At 34.9% G+C, this 24,760-nt stretch overlaps 1 protein-coding gene across 3 annotated transcripts in view; it reads left to right on the forward strand.

Annotated features, from left to right (window-relative positions):
• Window positions 1-24,760, forward strand: part of Rapgef6 (Rap guanine nucleotide exchange factor 6) — a 202,993-nt gene that overhangs the window by 74,491 nt on the left and 103,742 nt on the right. For all 3 annotated transcript variants that reach the window (XM_026400134.2, XM_026400136.2, XM_026400135.2), the window contains exon 6: window positions 7,860-8,003. In XM_026400134.2, the coding sequence (XP_026255919.2) occupies window positions 7,860-8,003 (144 nt within the window). The remainder of the gene's footprint in view (window positions 1-7,859; window positions 8,004-24,760) is intronic.

The raw sequence follows: 24,760 nt of genomic DNA on the forward strand, positions 1-24,760 counted from the left end.
TTACCTAACATTTAGGAGGACATGGGTTTGATCTCCATTACTGCTAGAGAAAAAAGTTTGGCTGGGCTGTAGCTCAGTTGTTGCCTAGTATGGAGACCCTGGTTTCCATCCCCATCACTGCAAACAAACAAATAAATAAATGTAAAATAAAACACATATAAAGCAAAAATTGTCATTAGTAAAATGCAGACTAGTCAAACTTGCAATTACAGTGGGAGATTTTAGTGTACATCTGAAAGTAACTAAGAAAACAAGCATCAGAATAAAAGACCCTAAAGTTTGAACCCCTGATCATTTACATTTTACTTAATAGACCCATAGGGAATACTGCCCTGTCAACAACAGAATACTTTTCAAATGCTCATGGAATATTTTAAATTGACCATATGGTAAGACATAAGCAAGTCCCCCAAAATTTCAGTATTTAAAACTTTTCAGTTTTAGTTTTACCATCATGAAATCTATAAAACACAACTAGAACAAAATTATAAAATTACTATAAAACACAACTAGAACAAAATACAATTTTTTAAAGTATAGTTTATTTCAAAAGTCTACTTTATATCCCTTGTCAAAGAAGAATCGCTGGGAAAATATTTTATCACAATGAAGAGGACTTCCAAAATGTGTGGATTAAACATTTATTGCTGTGTATCAAATGCCTTAGTGCTTTAAGATGAAATGCCTTCCGTGAGTTAAATATTCATTTCAGTAAATTAAAGAGCAGCATACACATAGAAATGGGAAGCAACAAATAATAAATATAAATATAAAACTTTAAAATCAGTGTCATAAAAACAAACTTGAAACAAAGAGGATAACATAGAGTCAGCACTCCAACATAGTGGTACAGAAACTGATTTCCTTAACAAGGCCTCTAAAGCTCAAGAAATAAAATGAAGAATATACTAGTGAGATCCTATCAATTAAAAAGATTATTCATCACAAAGGAAACATGAAGAATGTGAAGAGAGAGCATAGTGAATGGGCAAAAATCTTTGCCAGCTATTCCTCTGACAGAATATTAGTAGCAATAATACATATATATATAATGAACTCAGAAAGCTTAACAGCAAGCAAATTCAATAAATGGGCAAAAGAACTAAGCAGTTTCTTGGAATAGGAAATGCACATAGCTAACAAATACATGAAAAAATGTTCAACACCCCTGTCCTGACCATCAGGGAAATGAAAATCAAAACTACATTGAGATTCCATCTCAATCCTGTTAAAATGGCAATAATCAAGAACACAAATAATAACAAATGCTGGTGAGGATGTGGGGAGAAGGCACCCTCATACTTTGGAAAGCAGTATGGAGATTCCTCAAAAGAACAGGAATAGAACCACCATATGACTGGGCTATCCCTCTCCTCGGTATTTATCTAAAACCACTAAAATCAGCACACTGTAGTGATACAGGCACATTGGTGTTTATAGCAGTGCAGTTCATAAGAACCAAGTCATGGAACCATCCCAGGTGCCTGTCAACAAATGGATAAAGAAAACGTGGTATATGTGCACAGTTGGGTTTTACTCCATCACAAAGTAGAATGAAATGATGACATTTGTGAGTAAATGGATGGAACTAGAGAAGATGCTGAGTGAAATAAGCCAGACTCAGAAATTCAAGATTTGAATATTTTCTTTCACATGTGGGAGCCATGTCAAAGTAAGTGGGGGAAGAGGTGGGGACAGATCCCAGAAAATAGGGAAAGATCAGTAAGGTAGAAGAAGATGTTTGATGGGGAGGGAAGAAAGGGGAGGAAATGCGGAATTAATTTGACAAAATTATTCTGTGTAATGTATAAATGCACCACAGTGAGTTTCACCTTTATTGTTTATAATGTACTGATTTGAAAATAAATAGGTAAACCAGTAGAGTAGAGGAAGGGAGACTAAAAGAAGGAGGGAGGAGGGGGAGGGGAGGAAAAGACAAGGCACTGGGAACTGAAATGGAGTAAATTAAATTTTAAGCAAGTATGATTATGTCAAAATGAACACCCTATTAAATTCTACTAAAAACGCACTAATAAAAGCATTTCAGAACAACAAAGGCGGCAGAAGTTGGTTCTTAGAGAAAATTAATAAAATTGATAATTCCCTGTCAAACATAAAAGGAATAAAAAAGTCACATAAGAAATGACAGAAATGAGAAAGGTTGTATACACTACCATGGATCCGACAAACATGTTTTTTTGAAAAAAGGGTATTATGAAAAACTTAAACCAACTAGTTTTGAAGTTCAAGATAGTCCAGTTCCTTAAAATTTAAACACAATTTACCCATACTAGCCCACACATATAGGAGAAACTGCATATACCATTATCTACAAAAGAAAGTGAATCTGATTATATACATTTCTATCTAAAAATTTAAACGTATATAGCATCACTGATGAATTTTCCAAACATAAAAGAAGAAATAATATATAAAGCTAAATAGAAAAACTTGAATAGTTAACCTCTTATGAGCCCAGTTTAATTTTGATTACAAAGCCCAACCAGGGCATTATACAAAAGCTCTATTACAAAGACAGTGTTTTCTGTGAGAGTAGAAGTTAGTAAGGTTAGCAGGAATCAAAAGTAAATTTTAAAAAATTAATAAGGAATCATCCCAGGATAGGATAAGACACCATAACTAATTTGAACTTTTTCTCAAGAGTTACAAGTTTGGAAAATCAGTAAGATTTACTTCTTCAGTATAACTAGAAAATCAGATGATCATTTCTATAGATACACAATAGGCATTTTTAAATACTTAAAACCATGATTTAAAAGGCTTTTTGAGCAAAGTAGGAAATAAAGGAAACTTCTGTAACTTTATTTTTATCTGCAGAAACCAAACAAAGATTGAAAACTTTCTCCCAGAGTTTGGTAATGTGTATAGAAGACTCACCAATATTAAACCAGTGGCAAGAACGTTCTATATGATGTATTTTAGCAAGGGGGAAAATGTCAGAAAGCAAGGAAATTGCATAAAAACACATATTCTTTGAGGATATTAACTCTTATGATCAATAAGGTTGATAGAGAAGTGGTCTTCTCAAAGTATGGAAAAATTATGGGTTGTTTTTTTGAGGGCATTTCCTCCTTTTAGTTTGTTAATCAGAGATGCCTAGGCAGTTGTAGTGTAAGAGAATGGCGGAAGGATTACTAGCCAGTTCTAGATGCTGAACTGGCTGAAGAGCCTAAAGTGAGCCAGGAAAAAGCCGTGTGACATCATTTGATGGCAGAGTTATACAGTCTCCTCTCTTGATTTGGACTGTGACTTTCAACAGGATTAGGAGAGCAGGATGACTTTCCATATCTGGAAAGTTAAAGGAGATGATCTTCAATCCATTAAGAAGGAACAGATTCAGATTTTTTTTTTTAAATGGATTCTCTACTAGAAAGCTTAGAATTTTTTTTGAAAAGGCACAGCCAAGAAAGGGAAATAAAGAATAAATCAGAAGAGGAGCAGAGTGGCAGCACCTTGGAAAAAGAGGAGACTAATATGAAAATGAGTCAGCTACCTACTACTGAGTGGTGATATTGAAGGTTAAATGACCAGTTACAGTTACAGTTGGTCAAAGATGATGAAATGGAAGCTAAGGAAGCAGAAGCATGTAGTGGGGTTTAGAAGTCTATTCCATTACTTCTTTACCTAGACACTAGTCTTTTTTTTTTTTTTTTTGACACTAGTCTTAAGATTGAAATTTTACCAGATCCTCTTCCCTTGTATCTTCAGCACATGCTCACTGTTTTTTGCGTCCTTGCCTTTCCCATTTTTGTTAATTTATATGGCACTCTTCTGCCTTGTCTCATTTTTGCTTCCTTTGATGTTTAGGTTTGTTAAGTATTACCCTATAATATATGGTTTTTAGTCATTCCCTAAATAAATAAATAAAACTTATTAGACTATAGTAGACTTTTTGTTTAAGTACTTACAAAAAATGTATTATTCTTAAGGGCTATTTACATTACAAAAGTTTAGAAGCAGTGATGACCAAGTACTTAACTGTTCCTAGTGGATACAGAGCCTAGGTTATGGTGAATAAGTACCATTCTGCCACTAAGTGAATACAGACCTCCAGGAATCAATTACTTATGAATAGGTGTAGAACAGGCACTGTCTTTGTTTTAATCAGCTTTTTCCGCTGCTGTGACCAAAGTATCTGACTAGAACAATTTTAAAGGGGGAAAAGTTTATTTGAGGGCTCTCAGTTTCAGAGGCTTAGGCCATAAAAAGCCAGCTTTATTATTCTGGGCTTGAGGTGAGACTGAATGGCAGAAGAATGTGGGGAAGGGTGCTCACTGTGAATAAAAAGCAGAGGGAGAATCTACTTGCCACATACAAATATATACCCAAAGCCATGCCCCAATTCCCACCTTTTCCAGCCATACCCTAGCACTTCAGTTACTACTCAGTTAATGGGGGGGGGGTTAAATCACTGATTGGATTAATACCCTTATAACCCAATTATTTCTCCTGAACCTTCTTGCACTGTCTCACATGGGAGCTTTTAGGGGACACCTCACATCCAAACCATAATAAATTCTTGGAGAGATTTTTTTTTTAATGTTAGAAAGCAAGAAAATAGCAGATGTTATTGGTGTTTAACCTAAAGGGGTTAACTTCAGTATCAAAAAATATTGCTAAGAATTGTTATCAGGAAAGGATTCTGACTTTATTTAAAAAACTTTTCTGCATTTCTAAGAGAATTATGTCTGAATCTATTTATCTTTTAGTATAATAATTTAACACATTTTTCTAACAAACTACCCTTGCATTCTCCGTAAAACTCAGCCTTAGATTCTTGTTATCTTTTTTCTACATTTTGGGCCCAATTGGATAATCAAGTTTAGGAGTCTTGTCTCTTAGTGAGATATTAACCTGTTATTTTAATTTCTTATATTTTTTGTCATATTTTCTTTATTGGGGTTCTGTGCACCTTTGTACTTAGGGTCTTTTCCCTCTTTTTCTGCATTTTAAGATTAATTTTTAACCTGAAAGACATTCATGTTTATTCTGATTGCTGATAGATTTGTATTTACTTTGCCACATTATGTGCTATATATATGTTCTTTATTTTTGCCTCATATTGCTTTTGTTCTCTCTCATAGTAAATTCTTTTCTCCCACTTCTCTTCTCCACCTTAGAAATAGGGTATGGGTCTTTCCTTTAATACTACTTCTGGCTGTTTTTAAATGCCTACTTTAAAATATCTGAAATTAGTAGTAGCCAACTTTTAAGACTTTAATGTTAATACCCAAATATGATTTCGGTTGCTCAGTATTTTAGCTTTATTAATTTCACAAATTTTGCCATATGTTATTATTTTATACAGTCATTAGTTCATAATTAATTATGTATTTGGCATTTTGCTTTTAATTTTTGTTGTCAAGACCTTACTTATGGGAAACTCATTTTTTAAAATAAAATGCGGTGCCGAGGATCGAACCCAGTGCCTGACATGTACCAGGCAAGTGCTGTGCCAACTGAGCCACAACCCCAGCCCGGGAACTCATTTTTTAAAACACCCTTTGACTTTTATTTAGTGAAGCTCTTTTGTTGGTAAACATCTCAGTTGCCACATTGTTTTGTTCTCTTTTGGGAGGGGGTGTTAAAATTTTTATTTGGTTCATTGATTTTTGGAGGGTTTTGCTATGAATATAAGTTTAAGGGAAATATCCATTTTTTGTTTATTTGGTTTGGTTTTGATTTTTTGTTACCCAGGATTGAACCCAGGGACACTTAACCACACAGACTATCCCCAGCCCTTTTTTTAATATTTTATTTAGAGACAGGGCCTCCCTAAGTTGCTTTAGGCCTCGATAAGTTGTTGAGGCTGACTTTGAACTCGTGATCCTCCTCACTGTGTCTCTCAAGTTGCTGGGATTACAGATGTGCACCACAATACCTGGCCTGCCAGTTTATTTCTTGAAGAATTTATACATATTTCCAGAACTTGCACATATTTCTTTTCAAATTTCACATATTTGAAAAGACATGGGGACTTAATGTGATGTGCATTTTTGCAAATCCCATAGTATTAAATTAACAAAGGTGAATATAATACAGTTGTTGCCTTGGAGAACTTGTTATCTTGCTAGTTAGGTTTTCTTAAATAAATGTGATGAGTATGCTTAGTGCTTTAGGGGGGAGATATCATCCTAGAGTAGAGGATGGATTGTTTGAAGTGGGTATGAATAACATGTAGGAGACCAACAAGTTAGCAGAGAAGGAATGGGGTTTTGGGTAGAAGTAATGGCAGCATTTTCAAAGGCCTAAAATGAATACCATTTATAAGAAGTCTGTGTGTGCATAGACCGAGCCAGTCAAGGTCTGAGGAGAGAAATGTCTTTTGTGATTGTGGAAGAAATGGCCATTGAGGTGTACCTTAAATGATTGGTAGTGTCCAATTGATGGCATATAAAGATACAGAGGGAAATAACCTGTTACTTAGGAGAGAATATAAGCTCTTTATTTGGAGAGGCACATGAGTAGTAGGATTGACCTATCTGGTACTAACTACCCTTAAACTCTGCCTCAGCCTCCCAAAACTGAGTAAAACCTAAAACAGAATAGGGTAGACTCAACTCTTTCTGAGAAATCACTAGGAAGTTTTGCATATCATTAAAGTTTTTATGTGAGTGTATTTTTTAAGGGGAGAAAGATGAGAACAACTTTTCTAAGGTTGTTATATATATTATAAAGTCATAAGAGTATTCCATGGGGTGGGGGTGGGGCGCTGTGGAGGTGTGCGTAGCTTTGAGTATCAAATATAAAAATTTAAAGTGTATTTGGTAAACATTAGAGTCCCATTGAAGTATTTTAAAACAGCAGACCTGACACTAATGATAAATGATCTAGGTGACTTATCTGACCATGAAGGATAGAATTAGAGAATCCCAGCAGCTGAATCACCAATTAGGGATAGTCAGGACTGAAGTGACTCAAGTAAGGGATAGTGATAGTGGAAGTGAAGGAGGGGCTTGTACAAAAGAATTGACAATTGAAAAGTGATTGGGCCTAAGATTTGGAAAACAACCAGATAAGCTGGGAATGTTGATTAGATAGCATTTTGATGCCTAGGATATTGTAATATTAACAAGAGGTATGACATTAATAGTAAAAGTAGTTGTGGGAGAAAACTGAAATCATCATTTGTCACCTGTGGATATGAGATTAATTATTCTCTGTCTCCTCTCTTTGTACTTGGGATTGAATCCAGAGGTACTCTACCACTGAGCTATGTCCCCAGTCATTTTTTGCTTTTTATTTTAAGACGGGGTCTCAATAAGTTGCCAAGGCTGTCCTCAAACTTGCCATTCTCCTTCCTGAGCCTCCTGAGTACCTGGGATTACAAGCATGTACCACTCTGCTCCTTTATTAAAAGATGCTAGCCTTACTTTTGGTTGTTGTCATATACTCAATTAAAACCAAAGAATAATGAGTAACTTGTTTTTGTTTTTGATTTTCAGCATTTCACTGTAAATCATAATCATGATTGTTTGCTAAGTAAAATATGTATGTCATCAGGTAATTGTAATTAGATTGACTTAGAAGTTGTAATTATTGAATGTGTAGGTGTAGTAAACAGCCTTCATTTCTGGTAAGTGACTTTACTTAGAGGATATATGTTTATGTGCACAAGAGACTATTTCCTGGAAGGAAACTGTGGTCTCCTGATCTTTTATAACATTGTCTTTAATCTTTTAGAACTCATGAGCTTTGTCCTATACAGACTTGTTTTTTTGAGGCAGTCTCTTGCCAGAAGTAAATGAAGATTCCTTATGAGCCTGATAAGACTTCATAGACTGTCGGTAACATGGAAAAATTGGGTGTTTAATGAGAAATGTGAACATGTGTTTCAGGTAGAGAATTCTAAAGATAATGAAGATAGTTTTCTACAAAGAGAAATTCCTGCCAGACAGTCTCGACGAAGGTTTCGGAAAATAAACTACAGAGGAGAACGCCAAACCATAACTGATGATGTGGATATTAACAGCTATCTTTCTGTGAGTATATTTGGGGATGTTTCATGAAACTTCTTTATTTTTCATAGGAAATGAAATTTTTATATATTTTTGATAGTGTCAACACTTTGGTCTCTACATGTAAATAAAAGGGAAGGCAAATGCATAATTTTTAAAAATTCTTCTCTTTGATTAAATCAGAAATATTATCTGGGAATTTTTGTTTTGATTTTGCTTTTATTCAGATATTAAAGCAGAAAAGTTGTTAATTTTTTGACACATTTGTGATCTTTCTTTTTATTGCTTGAATGTGGTGTAGATAGATCAGAATCCTATTTGAAAACTCAGGTAATAGAATGGGGAGGCTTTTTTTCTTTTTATAATGCTGTAAGACATAGTTTCCTTGAAATGTGGGACAAATATGCAAAGTATACTAGTGTCAAAATATACAATTGTTGAAGGTATGTTTTCAAATGCAAATATTAAAAAAAGAAAAAGCAGATGAAATATTAACTTGTAATACCAGAAAAATATAAGTTGTTTGTTCAGAAGTCTTTAAATTTTGTAATTGTAGATAGCTTCTTTTTTTAACTGCTGTTTTAGATAAAGAAATAAAGGATAATCCAAAAATAAATAAATTCATGAGTGGTTTTCAGGAGGTGGTTACATAGAATCAGTTTTCCAAGGAGTCCTGATTTCTTTTCCTCTTTTGTTTGTTTTATTTAAATGATAATATGATAATAAAGGTTCATTTTGGAGGAATAGATGATTGGTAGAACTCCTAAGAGTATCTTTTTGGTTGTCAGAAACAGAAATGTTGCCTTTCTATGTTAGGAATAAAAAAGATGATTAAGGTAGTTGTTTACTGGAACCAAGTATTCAATTTAAAGCAACTTCTAAAGATTTTCTCATGTGTGCCTCATTTCATTGATTTAATGTGTTCTGTTTTTGATAGTAAACAATACCAGTTCAAAAACTTATTACCACATTCAGAGCTACCCAAGGTTCATTTTCTCCTTCAATTTTTTAACCATTTTTTCTTTATAAAATAAATTTTGTATCACTATTTAAGCTGTCTTGTTTTACCTTATTACAGACACATTTCTGTCTGTATTTTAAAAACTAAAAACCATTCTCACCATGCAGTTATATAACCATTGATGACATTTTATAGATTTTTGGTTAAAGGCTTTTCAGCATGTAGTTTGTTTTCACAACTTTCAAAAACTTAAAATATATAATGTTTTGTAACTTTTTAAACAATATATAATCTCAACATCTTTGAATGCTGGTAAATGATTTTTTCAGTACTTTTTTTTTTTAAATGGACACAATATCTTTGTTTTATTTATTTATTTTTTATGTGGTGCTGAGGATCGAATCCAATACCTCACAAGTGCAAGGCAAGCACTCTACCGCTGAGCTACAACCCCAGCCCCCAGCACTATTCTTTTTTTTTCCTTTAATTTTTATTCGTTCCTTTAAGTTATACATGACAGTAGCATGTATTTTGACATATACACATGGAGTATAACTTCCCATTCTTGTGGTTGTACTGATGTGAAGTTACACTGGACATCCAACACTATTTTTTTTTAAACTTTTATTTTTATTTATTTATTTTTATGTGATGCTATCTTATGTGATTAAACCCATTGCCTTCACACATGCTAGGCAAGCACTGTACCACTGAGACACAATACAACTGTAGCCCCAATGGTGTTCTTAATGATTGCCATAATTTATTTGGCTTCCAATATTTGGTTATTTAAATTGTTTCTGGTTTTTAAATTTTTAAAACACATTTAATTTTGGTTAACATGTATTAATTGTACATATTAATAGCATTCATGCACTGATCAAATCCAGTCACTGTTTATCTGCCCACTTTTTACCCACTCTCCCCTCACCTTTCTCATCCTCTAGAAATTACTATTTTACATTCAGATGAACTGTTTTAGCTTCCACATGCCTTATTTCACTGAAGATAATCAAATCCTCCAGTTCCATCCATTTTGCAGCAAAAAGGGATTTTATTTTTCTTTATGACTGAATATACTCTAGTGTGTGTGTGTGTATAACATGTTCTTTATCCATTCACCTGTTGTTTGGTACCTAGGTTGAGACAGACTGCATATCATAGCTCTTGGGAATAGTGCCACAGTGAACAGGGTTATGGTCATACAGATATCTCTTTGGTATGCCTTTTTCCTTTTCTTTGTTTACTTACCCAAGAGTGGGGATAGCTATATCATATTGTAGATCTATTTTTAGTTTTTTGAGGCACCTCCATACTATTGGGTTTTTTTTTTTTTTTTGAGGCACCTCCATACTGTTTTCCATAATGGCTATACTAATTTACATTTCTACAAAGATGGTATGAAAGTTGCTTATTCTCTACATTCTTGTCAGCATTTGTTTTTTGTCTTCTTGATAATAGCCACTCAAACTGGGGTGAGATGATAGCTCATTGTAGTTTCAATTTTCATTCCCTTAATGGCTGATGATTACTGAGCATTTTGAAAATATATTTGTTAGCCATTGGCATTTTTTCTTTTAGGAAGTACCTATTTAGATCACTTGGTCCATCTTTTAACTGAATTACTTGTTTTTAGTTTTCAGTTAAATATTTTGAATTCCTTATGTATTCTGGATAATAATTCTCTATTAGACGAGTAGTCAGCACATTTTCTGTCATTCTATAAGTTTTCTCTTCACTCCGTTGATTATCTGCTTTGTTGTATAAAAGCTTTTTAATTTCATGTAATCCTATTTGTCTATTTTTTTGTTGTTGTTGCTTGGTCAGATGTAAACAGTCAGTGGATATATTAATGCCTTGAAATGTTTCCCCTACATTTTCTTCTAGTAGTTTCAGAATATCAGTTTTACATTTAAGTCTTTGATCCATTTTCATTTGATGTTTATATAGAGTAGGGAACAATTTTCAGTATTTTGCCTGTAGATAATCCAGTTTTTCCAGCATCATGTTTTTCAGACTTTATCAAGAATCAGTGTTTGCTGGGGTTAGTTTAGTGGTAAAGCACTTACCTAGCATGTGTAAGGCTTTAAGTTTGATGCCAGGACCACTAAAACATAAGACAAACAAAAATACATAAATTAATTTGCTGTATTTGCATAACTTTATTTCTGGGAACCTTATTCTTTTCCATTGGTATATAGATTTTCTGTTTTTATGCCATTAGTATCCTGTTTTGGTACTGTGGCTCATTTGTATGTCTTTTTTTAAATTTATTCTAATTTGATATATATGATAGCAGAATGTTTATCAATTCATATTATACATATATTCAACAATTTTTCATATCTCTGGTTGTATACAACATAGAGTCACACCATTCATGTCTTCATATATGTACTTAGAGTAATGATGTCCATCTCATTCCTCTGCCTTTCCTACCCCCATACCCGCTCTGTAATATGTCTTTAAATTAGATATTATAATGCCTCCAGCTTTTTTTTTTTGGTTGGTTTTTTGTTTTTTTGTTTTTGTTCAGGGTCTTCTGTAGTTCCATATGAATTTTAGGATTTTTTTTCTAATTTTGTGAATATTGTCATTGGTATTTTGATAGGAAATAATGCATTGAATCTGTAAATTGCTTTGAGTAATGTGGGCTTTAACAATATTAATTTTCCTAATATACAAACATAGGAGGTCTTTCTAATTTTTTTATCTTTTCCTCAATTTCTTTAATTAATGCGTTATAATTTTTATTTTCGAGGTCTGTCTCTTCATTGGTTAAATTTATTCCTTGGTATTTAAAAAAAATTACAACTATTGTGAATTGGATTGCTTTAATGATTTCCTTTTCAACAAGTTCATTATTGATATATAGAAATACTATTTATTTGTATGTTGATTTTTTTTTTTTTTTATTCTACAACTTTACTAATTTCACTTATTCTTATAGTCTTTTGGTGGAACTTTTAGGCTTTTCTGTGTAGAGAATTATATCATCTGCAAATAAGAATAATTTTACTTCCTTCTTTCTATTGAATATGGTTATTATTTCTTTCTCTTGCCCAATTGTCTCTGGCTAAAATTTCTGGAACTATTTAATAAGAGCAGTGATAGTAGGTGGACACCATTGTTTAGTGGATCTTAGTGGAACACTTTCAGCATCCCCCCTTCTCCATTCATTATGATTTGGATTTGGGTTTGTCATAGCACCCTTTATTATGTTGAAGTATGATTCTTCCATACTTGTTCAGAAGTATGTTGTTATTTTGCTTTGCAGTGCTGTATTAAGACCTCACATTTGCTAAATAAGTGCTCTACATCCTTACATCTTTTATAAATTTGATTTTAAAACATAATCTTACTAAGTTGCCCACGTTAATCTCGAACCTGTGGAACTTGTGCCTCAGCCTACCAAGTAGCTGAAATTACAGGCATGAGCTACAATGCCTGGCTCATTCCTGGCTTTCATTGTGAAGAGATATTGAATGTTTATTGATTGGCCTATGTTGAACCATCCTTGGATCCCTGGGACAAATCTAACTTGATTGTGGTAAGTGATGTTTTGATGTGATGTTGAATTTTATTTGCTAGTATTTTGTTGAAAATTTTTGCATGCATGTTCATCAGGGATATGGATATAAAAATTTTTGGTTTTTGTTGCCGCCTGATTTGGTTTTGGTATCAGGATAATACTGTTCTCATAGACTAAATTCAGATTGGTTCCTTCCATTTTAGTTTTTTGAAGTGGTTAGTTCTTCACTAAATATCTGGTAAAATTCAGCAGTGGAGCCAGTGAATCTAGGCTTTTCTTTGTTGGGAGCTGTTTTTATTATTGATTAAATCTCATTACTTGATATTGGTCTGTTCATAGTTTTTAGATTCAATTTTTCTAGGTCACTTTTGGCCAGAAATATATCCATTCTCCTAGGTTTTCCAATTTAATATATAGTTTTTCATAATAATTCCTAATGCTCTTTTTTTGTGTGATATAAATTATTACATCTCTTTTTTCATTTCTGATTTTATTTGGGGCTTCTCTTTTTTCTTGGTTAATCTAGCTAGCGAAAGGGTTGTTGATTTTTTTTTTTTTTTTCAAAAGACCAACTCTTACTGGGCACAGTGGCACTCACCTTTAATCCCAGCGCCTTGGGGAGGCTAAGGGAAGCAGGAGGATCACAATTTCAAAACCAGCCTCAGCAAAAGTGAGGCACTAAGCAATTTGGAGAGACTCGGTCTCTAAATAAAATACAAAATTGGGCTGGGGGATGTAGTTCAGTGGTTGAGTGCCCCTTAGTTGAATCCCCAGTACCAAAAAAAAAAAAAAACAAGAACTCTTTATTCAGTTGATCTCTACTTCATTTATTTCTTCCCTGATCTTTGTTATTTCCTTCTAATTTCAGGGTTGTTCTTACCCCGCCCTCACCCCTATACCCACCCCCCAGGACCCTGAGGTGCGTTGCTAAGTTGTTTATAATTTTTCTTGACATATTCGTATAAGTTTATTTGTTGATTTCTAGTTCTGTTCTACTGTGGTCAGAAAAGATATAGAATGTGATTTCAGTGTTCTTGAATGTTAAGACTTCTTTTGCAGCCCTAATATATGCTCTATTCTAGAGAGTTCCATATGCTTATGAAAATGGTGAGTGTTCTGCAGTTATTGGATGAAATGCTCTGTCAATGTCTGTGTTAGGTCCATTCAGTCTGTAATATAGTTTAATGTATCTTTATTGTTGTTGTTTTGTCACTCTATTCATTGATAAAAGTGGGGTGTTGAAGTCCCCTACTATTGTTGTATTGGAACCTGTGACTCCCTTTAGCTATTATTAGCTAATAATTTTTTTTAAAACTGCATGCTCTGGCATTAGGTACATATACATTTACAACCATTTTATCATCTCTTTTTTTACTTTTTATTTTGAGGCAGTGTCTCTTCCAAGTTGCTGAGGCTTTCACTAAATTTCGAAGTCTGGCCTTGAACTTGTGATCCTCCTGTCTCAGCCTCCCAGGTTACTGAGATTACAGGCATGTGCCACCATGCCTGGTCTGTCTCAGAACTTTTGTCTTCATGTCTTTTTTGTCTTATGTAAGCATAGCTACTCCTGGTCACTTTTGGTTTTTATTTGTGTAGAATTTTTCCTACACATGAATTTCTTATAGTGAGTTTCTTACAGGCAAGATAGATGAGTCCTTATTTGTTTGTTTGTGGTTTGGTTTGGTTTGGTTTGGTTTTTAATGCATTCATCCAGTCTGTGTCTTTTATTTGGAGAAGTTCATTTACATTCAAGATTATTGTTGATTTTTGTTAGTTTTATTCTAATTGTTTTGAATATCCATTTTTTAAATGGGCTCATTTTGTGATTTGGTAGTTTACTGTATTGGTAAGATTTGATTTTTTTTCTGTTTTGTGTGTCTGTTCTTCCATTTTCGTACTTTCATGTGTTTGCATAATGGTGGTTATCTTTCTTTCACTTCTAAGGACTCTCTTAAGCATCTTTTGTAAGGTCTTGTGGTGATAAGTTCCCCTAGTTTTTACTTTATTCATTTCTGGAGAATAGCTGTGCTGGGTATGCCTGTAAACCCGGTGCCTTGTGCATGCTAGGCGAGCACTCTACCATGAGCCACAACCCCAGCGCCTTTCCACATGTTAATTTCTTGAAGAAAAAATAGCCAGAAGAATTATTAAAGTAACTTTAAAACTATTTTATTCTTATATAAGCTGGAGAGTACATATTTTGTTGTGTTTTGATTTTTTTATTGTTGTTTATTCCTGTCTCAACTTCAGTATGTTCTTTTCCCAAGTCTTTTTGGTATTATGTCATAAAATCTGAACAAATACTATATTATCTCTGGGTATTTGTGGTTTATGCTTATCGGTCCTTTGCTTTTAGCCCTCTAGTGTGCTAAAAAAAAGTTTGTTTTCTTTTGTGTGTACTGGTCTTCCAAATGGAGCAGAACAGAGCAGTAGGCACACTGCTTGGGATTCTGTTTACTGATACCTCTTTATGTGCAATTTTTGCATATTAGACTTACACAGTTAGTATTAGGTAGTTATTTAACCAAATACTATCAGAAATTTGACAAATCATAGGAAGAGGAGAACTAAGTTGATTTAAGATTAACTGATTATTAACCATTAAACCAGGTTAGAGAAGGCTTTTTTCATAAAAGGCCATAACACTTGCATTTTCTATTTCTTAAATTAATTGTGGTCTTTTTCTTAAAATCATATATTGTAGACAGTTGAGAAAATGCAGCATTGAGAGGCTTTTTTTTTTATTTTTTTGCATTGCTGGGGATTAAATCAAGGGCCTTGTACATGCTGGGCAAGCACTCTGCTACTGAGCCCTTTTTATTTACGATTTACTTATTTATTATTTACTATTTATATATTATATTTACTATTTGTTTATTATATATTTAGTTGTAGATGGACACAATGCCTTTACTTAATTAATTTTTTTATGTGGTGCCGAGAATCAAACCCAGTGCCTCATGCCTGCAAGGCAAGTACTCTACCACTGAGCTACAGCCCCAGCCCAGTCCTTTTTACTTTTAGACGCAGTCTCCCTAAATTGCCATGGCTGGCCTCAAACTGGCAATCCTCCTGTGCTTACACTCCAAAGTAGCTGGGATTACTGACATTTGCCACCTTGCCTGGCTTGTTTACTTTTAATTAAAATTATCAGTTATGTAAAATCTGTGCATCTGGCCAAAGCGCTACCTACTAGCAGTTGTTCTAGGTAATGATGCTCTGTATCAAAAATCTTGATAGTATTTGTGAAAGTCGAGAATTGGTTTTGTAACCACTATGAGTACTATGAGGTCCTTTTTTTCTGTTTTCTTTCTTTCTTTCTTTCTTTTTTTTTTTTTTTTGAGAAAAGGGAAAAAAGATTTATTGCTTTGCTACCAAAGGAGAAACGAAGGGGACTCCTGTTCCAAAGACTGTGATTCTGCCCATCATCAGGAACAGGGGATTTTAAAGAAGAAACTCAAAGGCTACATTCCATGTGTTCTCTCTATGGAGTTTTAATTCACTTGTTAATTTGGGAAATAGTCATTTCTGAGATATTCTGCTGCCATTCCCAAAGTCTGGATTACTTTGTTTCTATGGTGGTTATATACTCAGGGACAGATAATTCTGCCTAGGATGGGGAAGAAAGGTAATACTGTTTCCCCTGAGATTAGGGAAAGGGAGAGATTAGGGAGGAGCAAAGAGAGAGGAAGAGAAAGAAACATGTCAATTTTTAAAATAAGTTGAAGTGGAAGAGCAGCAAGGGCTATATTCAAAGCATAAAGTGGACCAATGTTACATTTCCCCATTTCTATATTCCATTTCTATGTCCAAAGTGCTTCCTGCTGAAAGGGAGCAAAGTTGAGGGAATTAACCTTGTTACTTGTTCTCTGTCATGTGGGACATGGGCACTTAAGGGCATTCAGCATCAGAGCAGTACAGAGGTCCACAGAGGCATATGGCAGGTGACTGAACAAGGCATACATAGGGCAGGGATTATGCTAAGATAACAATAAAGACAGCAGAGCATTACTTCTTTGTAAATAATTAACACAAAACAGTTTGTATTTTAGCCAGCCTCTGAAAATCATGAGGACAGTAACTCACAATCTTACCAGTAAAAAAAAATCAAATTCACCAGTGTAGAAAGTTAGGAAGATTTGTAGGTCTATGAAATCAGACTCAAATTAAGACAAATTTGTGACTCTTGTAATCATAATTTTTTTAATTTTTTTATTTATAGGTGGACACATATTCTTATTTTACTTTTATGTGGTGCTGAGGATCAAACCCAGTGCCTCATGCATGCTAGGCGAGCTCTCTACCTCTGTGCCACAATACCAGCCCCTCTTGTGATCATTATTATTAGGCACGTTCATACAAGAACCCTTCCTTTGTAGCCTCCAGCTTCACTTAGGTTTGGTAGGGCTGACACAAGTGTACATCTTAAGTTACATTTAAAAAACTATTGTTTTTCTGTTGAGAGCCACAGCCAAAGAGGGCCCAGCAAACTTACAGCTGATTGGCTCCTCTGTGGTGATGCTCATTGGGCTGTTTCCCCGCCCTTTCAGACCACGGAGCTGCTCACTGGGGGACTCTTTTGGCTCCACCCACATGACCCAGCCAATCGGCCTCAAGAGCGGGAGGAGTAGGGGTTGAGAGGCTCTCCAGAAGCCGGTGGTGGCAGTTTGGATCTGAGGGAATTCTTGAAGAGCTCTGTGGTACAGCGTGTGTTCTAAAAATAAAGTTCGTTTCTGCTTGACAAATGGCTCATGAATTGTGCCCAGCCAGACTGTGGCATTTTTCCTTTTAAATGTACATGTAGGACTGTGCTATTAGGCTATAGTCTCCTGCCAGGTATTTAAGACAAAGTTGGTCAGAAATGACCTTATTCCTATCTATTATTAAAAGCCAGCTGAGATACCTCAGAGATGACTCTTGGGGACATGGGCAAAGCCTCCAGGCTTCTTTAGCTTTCCTCTACCAGTGGTGCCACTCAGCAGGATGGGTCAGTGTCTGGCAGACCATACGTGGCTTCTCTTGTAAGCATCAGGGACATTTCCATCTCCAGTAACCCTCCTCTTTTCAGAGTGTGCACTGGTTGGCTTCCTGTTCTCTAGGGTCCCCTCAATTTTCCTGATCAGGTGACTCAACGGAGTTACAGGGCCCAGAGATGAGTCCCATCATTCTCTGGGTCTTGGCTGACCTTAGAGAGCAAGGGCCAAAATGTTGGCTGCTTTTTCCTTGGCCCTTTTACTTCCTTGACTTTGGTCTCCAAATTTTTTATTTTAAACACCCAGCAACCCAGTTTAATCAATCTTAAAGAGGGAGTAACAGGTTATAACTTCAATATCTATAATTTTACAGATACCCCTTTCATTTAAGGGGGTTAGTATTAGTACTGAAAGTCAGCATTATATACTGTCTATCCTGTAGATGATGGCTTATTATCTCAAATTACCCAGTTGTTTTGTTTGTTTGTTTATACAAGCAGTACCTTTGCAAAACACTTAATAGGCAACAGTTATAAAGTTTACAAGGAAACTACAAAGTGAAATTAACAGGACAAAAATATATTTCATTTTTGTAATAGCTATGAACCAAGAAAAATTATTTTTGTAATCTTGATCCTTTACTTATGTATTATATCCCCTGTTTGAGATCACAGTAATCTTTAAAACAAAAATCAAATTTTTTTAATAAAGCCTTAAATGATCCAGCCTGTTTTAGAGAATTCTAACATGGGAGTAAGGAGGAGACAGAGCCTTATCTCAGGTAAGACAGGGCTGATTACAAATAACATAGTACAACATTACATCTGAAACATGAATTCAAAAAAGACTTAGAGAGCTTTTACCTTTATTTTTGTGGAAAAATTGGCAGAATGCTTCTGTGTTTTACAGTGTCACCTTTAAGCAGATCAGGATCTCCTTATTATCTTCCAAAAATTCATTTAAATTCCAATTCCAGTGTGAAGAGTAATATAAAATTGTATATAACTTATTGGCAACAGGTTACTTTATCAAGCTATAAAACATCAAATGACATGAATAACAAATTTGTTATTTCTATACAAATTTGTTTTGGTATAGATAACTTTAGTTTGGATAACACCAGCTTGGCAAAGTGTTCTCCTAAGCTTTACATTTAATTAAGTTTAACTTTTAAATCACAATTTAGAATCTGGAGTGTACGTTAACGATAATCACAAATCTGCATGGGTTACAAAAATCAGAGGATAGCCTTAAATCTCTTATACATTTAGGAAAATGTGTAAAAGAAAGCACTTACTGGTTATATTGTCCGTAAACTTACATAAACTTCTCATTTTATAAATTTTTACATAATACAAGTCTTAGATACAGCTCTCAGATGCATTCATATACTTAGTCACATATATTTTGAGTATGAACAGTATTATTATAACCTAAATAACAAAATATTTTCTCATCCAGAAACATTTGTTTTCCTTTCCAGTTTTCCATACTAAAATATATTTCAATATGTATGACTTTGTTTTATTTTTTTCTAGTTTTGAACCCTTTCTTAAATTAACATTCTGAAACAGTCCTTATGAATATTATCTGTGCATTTAATTTACACAACAAATTTCATCCCAGGAAACAGTTGGACAATCCAGCATATACAAAACTGTGCCTTAATCTTTTTTCTCCCAGGTTGCATTTAAGGGGTTGGAGCACAGGACATTTTGAACCTGACTTGTCTCAGTTATCATTATCACAATGTCATGGACTTTAAGTGAGTTCCCCACTGTCGGTTATACCCAGAGACTCCTTTTGGGCCTTTTCCTTATACTAGGTTATTGATACGCAGTGGGGGAAGCCCTTTCCATACTTTTCTTTAGATTTTCTTGAGATCCCTTTGAAGAGGCAGGTGCATTTATTTATTCTGCCAGTGTCCCCAGGCATTTAGTTTGATGGAATAGTATTGTAGCAAAAGAATTGCTTTGCCCCAGTGATGAATATCCCCTGGCCAAATTGGGTCTCCTGTCAGATCTTACAAGGGGAGACTATTCCTGTCGCCAGGTCATAAACTGACAGTGCTGGAACCTACTGCCACATCCTTTGTTGCCAGCAGCCTGGTCAAAAGGGGCTGGAAAGCAGGGCAGAGGTCCAATTCTCTTTGACCATTTTTCTACAGCCTAGGCAGCTTTTCTGGGATCATACCCCACCCCACCTGTTTAGGACTGGTGTCATTGACCACAGTGAAGAGATTTGTGGCTGCCTAGGACCAGGCATATAAATCTTTTAAACCCAGAGAAACAGCACTGGGTTTAAAAGATTTATATTTTTTTTAGCCTTTTTTCTGGTGTCCTGCTATCTTTACACACCAAAGGCAGTGCCTTTTGGCACCTTCAGCTTAGTTCCTGACAGTTCGGTCCCTTTATCATATAACTGCATAAATGCCTATACATACAGAATCTCTTTCATATACTTCACCCTTGACAGACCAACTTTAAGGTCAAGATTATATAATAATGCAGAAAAGCCATTTAAGGCCATATTGTGTTACAGTAAACTCTCTTTCTCTTAGACAGGCTTATCCCTGTAAGTGACCCTTCAGCCAACCTATCTCTGCTCAAGAGATTACCAATAAGATCAATGGCCCATGTCTTAAGGGGCCAATAACAGACCCCCCTCCCCCCAAAAAAAGACGGGATCACAGAAACAGGGCTGACATACAAGAACCTTTAAAACAGACCTGCACATACAGATTTCTTCCACTTACTTTACCTTTGACAGACCAAACCCAACTGCAAGATTGTACAATAATTTAGAAAGTTATTTAAAAGGCCATAGAAAGTTATTTAAAAGGCCAGTTCATTACAGTAAAACATTATCTTAAACTTATAGATGGCCCTTTCTTCACCTCACTTTACCTCTGACAGACCAACTCCAATTGCAAGATTTTAAAAAAAAGAAACGGAGACAACCAGAGAGGAGCCCCAAAACCATGGCTGACAGATGGAAACCTTTAAATTGACCAGCCAAGGGCTTTCCCAAGCTATAAGATCCCAACCTATAAAATCAATGCAGTACTGGCCATGTCTTAAAAGGGGCACTGTCGGATACAAACAAAACAGACAATCAGAGGGAATTCCCAAGCCCAAGGCCAACAAACAGATGAAAATCCAGAACAGATCAGAAGAGAGTACATATCCCTAGGTTCTCGAGTCCCGCTTAACTGTGACACCTACATCATTGATACCACAGATGACCTCAGAGAATAGGACCAGATGTTCCCACAAAGAGGAACCAGTGTGTGGATTCAAGGGTCTCAGGGCGCATGCACATCAAAGTACTTATTAAATGGCTAAAGTTGTTGAGACTTTCCTTAGTTCAGTTTCCGTTTTCTCAAAGGTGGACCATGGTGGAGCAACCTGTACTGTTCAGGGAGAGTTTTCTGTAAAATTAGGAGAACTCATTCTTTTTGAGGACAGCTTTGGAAATTTTACAGGTTTTATTTTATTATTATTATTTATTTATTTATGTTGTTGATGGACCTTTATTTACTTACATATATATGGTACTGAGAATCAAAACCAGTGCCTCACGCATTTAGGAAAAGTGCTCCACCCCTGAGCCACAACTGTAGCCCTACAGTTTCTTTTTGAATTAGCAGATTACCGGTTTTTTTCTTACCATAGTGCTGAAAGTAAAGAATTTGTAAGGTATACAGAATGTTTGTGTTTTGTGGCAGTTAGGATTTAGTATACACCCTGTGCATCAGGGTTTATAAGTATTAAATATTTTTCATGAATTTTAAAGTTCCTTTCTAATGGCATGCTTAAAATGACTGAAAAAGATGTTTCATTTGAATGTTTTCATAGATTCATCATACATTGCTTTGTATAAAAATGACAATCATATTAATGTGAAAGGTTAATGTATAAAGACCACTTCTATAGTAATAGTAACATTTTTTAAAGCCCATTGTGTATTCCTCAGTTTGCACCAGTTAGCTTTTTACAAATTTTATTGAGATGAAAATATACCATACATCTCCAACTCCCTCTTCCTCTCTTTTCTTTTTTTTCTTTGTATGTGGAGGTGTGAGGGGGGTAGCTGGAACTGGAGATTGAACCCAGCAACACTTGACATTGAGCTGCAACTCCAGCCCTTTTTGTTGTTTTCAGATAGGGTCTCACTAAGTTGCCCAGGATGGTCTTTAATTTGCATTCCTCCTGCCTCTGCCTCCCGAGTAGCTGGTGTTAACAGGCCTGTGCCACCAGGCCCAGCAGAGTAAAACTCAAATTTAAGCGTACAATTTGATTAGTTTTGACATATATCTAGGCCTTTATAACTATCATCATAATCAAGATAATGAACATTTTAAAATGTTTCCTTGTCTCACTTTGTAGTCCATCCTTTTCTAAATCTCAACCCTGAGGAAATTAAATTGCTTCTGTCACTGTAAAATAGGGGTTTTTTCCTAGAATTGTTTTATAAATGGCATCCTGTAAGTGTATCCTGTCTTGCTTGGTTTCTTACTAATTTTAATGATTATGAGATTTACCCATGTTAGATGTTTTATTAGTCTTCCCTTTCATTGCCAAATTATTCCATTATATGAATATACCACAATTTTTTTCTCTTTTTACATATTTTTGGATAATTCACTTGTTCCAGTTCTGGTCAATTATAAATAAATCTTTGAACATTTACTTACAAACCTTTATTGATACATATAGTTTCATTTCTCTTAGGCTAATACCAGAAGTGGGTGACAAGATCATATTATAGATGTAGATTTAACTTTATAAGAAACGTCCAAACTGTTACCTAGATTGGCTGTGCTATTTTTATGTTCTTTTTGTTATCTATGAAAATGACCACTATTCTTCATCCTTATCAACACATGCTAGAATTAGGTATTAATATTACTTTAAAAATTCCAATAGTTATATACCATATCTCATTGGGGTCTTATTACTTAGACATTGAGCTTCTTTTTATGTAGCTTTTAGTCATTTGCACATTTTTTTTGTATAATATTCAAATACTTTCAGAGGTTGTAACAAATTTAAATGTCTTCAGTTATTCTCAGAATTTCAGGGCTTTGACCTTTGAGAAAGTAGTATTTGGTATTTAAAAATAGCAAAAAGATGTTCAGGAACAATATTTGGGGAGTAGGATAAGTTTTTAAACCAAGTAGAAAGAGTATGAACTAGCCAGGTGCAGTGTGGCGCACGCCTGTAATCCAAGCAGCTCTAGAGACTGAAGCAGGAAGATCACCAGTTTAAAGCCAGCCTCAATAATGGCAAGGTGCTAAGCAACTCAGTGAGACCCTGTCTCTAAATAAAATACAAAATAGGGCTGGGAATGTGGCTCAGTGGTTGAGTTCAATCCCCAGTACTGCTCCGCCCCTGCGTGACCCCCCCCCCAAAAAAAAAAGAAGAAAGTATATGAGCTATCTGTCTTCAGTTCTTCCTTACTAAATGTATGATTGGGGCAGTTTTTTTTTTTAAAAATCCTTTGTGCTTTAATCACTTCACCTCTAAAAATTAAGATGGTAATACCATGCATTATAGGATGTTTGTTGAAGTACTTGAAACACATATGCGAGGTTATTATAGTCAGTAATATCTGTGGGTTTTTTTTTTCTTTGAGTGTTTAAAATTTGTGCTCTTATCTTAGTTTCCCTGTGTTGGTACCTTAATGCCCATTGATTTCTTTGTAGAACTGTTAAATTAGCATCTCCTAAACTCCCTTAGTCAACAGTACAAGCAATGTGTTTGCAGTTTAGATTTGGAAAACTTTTTAAATTAGGAAATATTGAACAGTCTCTTTATCAACAGAAATCACTTCGTTGTTTTTAAATTTGTTCTTTTCTCTCTAAACTGGTTCCTATACTGCTATCCCTGTTCCCTGCATTCTCCCCATCATCTTACTATCAACTAGTTCATTCATTTTGTTTTTGCCATTTCTAGTGAAGCTGTAACAATATTCCTTTATTTAAACTCTAAAATCGTTTCATGCTCTACCACCAGAAAAATTCCAATGATTCAGCATATAAGGACCTAAACCAGTTTTGTCTAGTAGAACTTGCTGCGTTGGTGAAAATGCTTTCTGTGCTAACCAAATTGGTAGTAACTAGTTACTTGTGGCTTTGGAACAGTTAAAATGTGGCTAGTAAGACTAAGGATCTAAAGTTTTAATTTTATTTGATTTTGAACTATTAAACATAAATAACCACATGTGGCTAATAGCTGCCATATTGGACAACACAGGTATGTTCTTACTCAACTTTCCAATTTTATCTTTTCTTTTTTTATATATATTCCCTCCATTTTGGCCATGACAAATTTGCCTATCCTTGAAGAAGCCATATTTTCATGTACTGCCTTATTTGAAATGCCCTTTTATTCTTTGTCTTCTTAGCAAAAGCCTATTCATTCTCCAGACTCAATTCTAGATCATCTCACTGAAGGACTCCATGATCTTTTCTTGGAAAGAGTTAGGTATTCATCTCTGTTTCTACAATATTTCTGCAACTGTTTTTTCTACATTATAGTTGTTCATCTGACTGCCTGTTTCCCTCCTCAGAATTTACATGCCTTAAAAATGTGAGTCATCAACATTATATCCTCAAAGCATATTGCCTGTCAAAGAAAAGAATAGCACTTGTTCTTTGATCAGACTTCTTAGCTTTCTGTATAACTCTGGGCAGATTATATAACCTTTCTCAGTCTGTTTTGTTTGCTTTTTATAATGCTGAAGAATTCTCAAGTCTGTTTTGATGTATCACATACAGGTTTGCAAAAGAATTAAATGTGAGAATATATAAAAAGGGTTTTGCCTAGTGTCTGGTGCCCTGAAAAAAACATTCAGTAATGTCAGAAGTTTCACATTGCTGCTGTAACTATTATAAATATTCAAAAACTATCTTCCTGTTGCTTGTAAAATGATGTTTATCTCTTGTATAGTGTGTTAGCTTTCCTATGGCTCTGACAAATACCTGAGAAAATCAACTTAAAAGAGGAAAGATTTATTCTGGCTCAGTTTCAGAGGTATCACTTCATGCTTACTTGGTTTCATCCCTTTAGTCTTTAGCCAGGTTGTACATCATGGCAGAAAGCGCATAGTGGAGCAGAGGTACTTACTTCATAGCATCCAAGAAAGACTTCAAGTACAAAATATCCCTTTCAAAGGTCTACTTCACATGATCTACTTCCCCCATCTAGAACCCATCACCTTCCAGTAGCAACAGGGGCTCATGGCTAAGCCTCTAATACATGGCTATTGAGGAAATTTCAGATCCAAACCATAACAATCTGGATGTAAAGTG

This window comes from Urocitellus parryii, chromosome 1 (assembly GCF_045843805.1).
Source record: "Urocitellus parryii isolate mUroPar1 chromosome 1, mUroPar1.hap1, whole genome shotgun sequence".
NCBI lineage: Eukaryota > Metazoa > Chordata > Mammalia > Rodentia > Sciuridae > Urocitellus > Urocitellus parryii.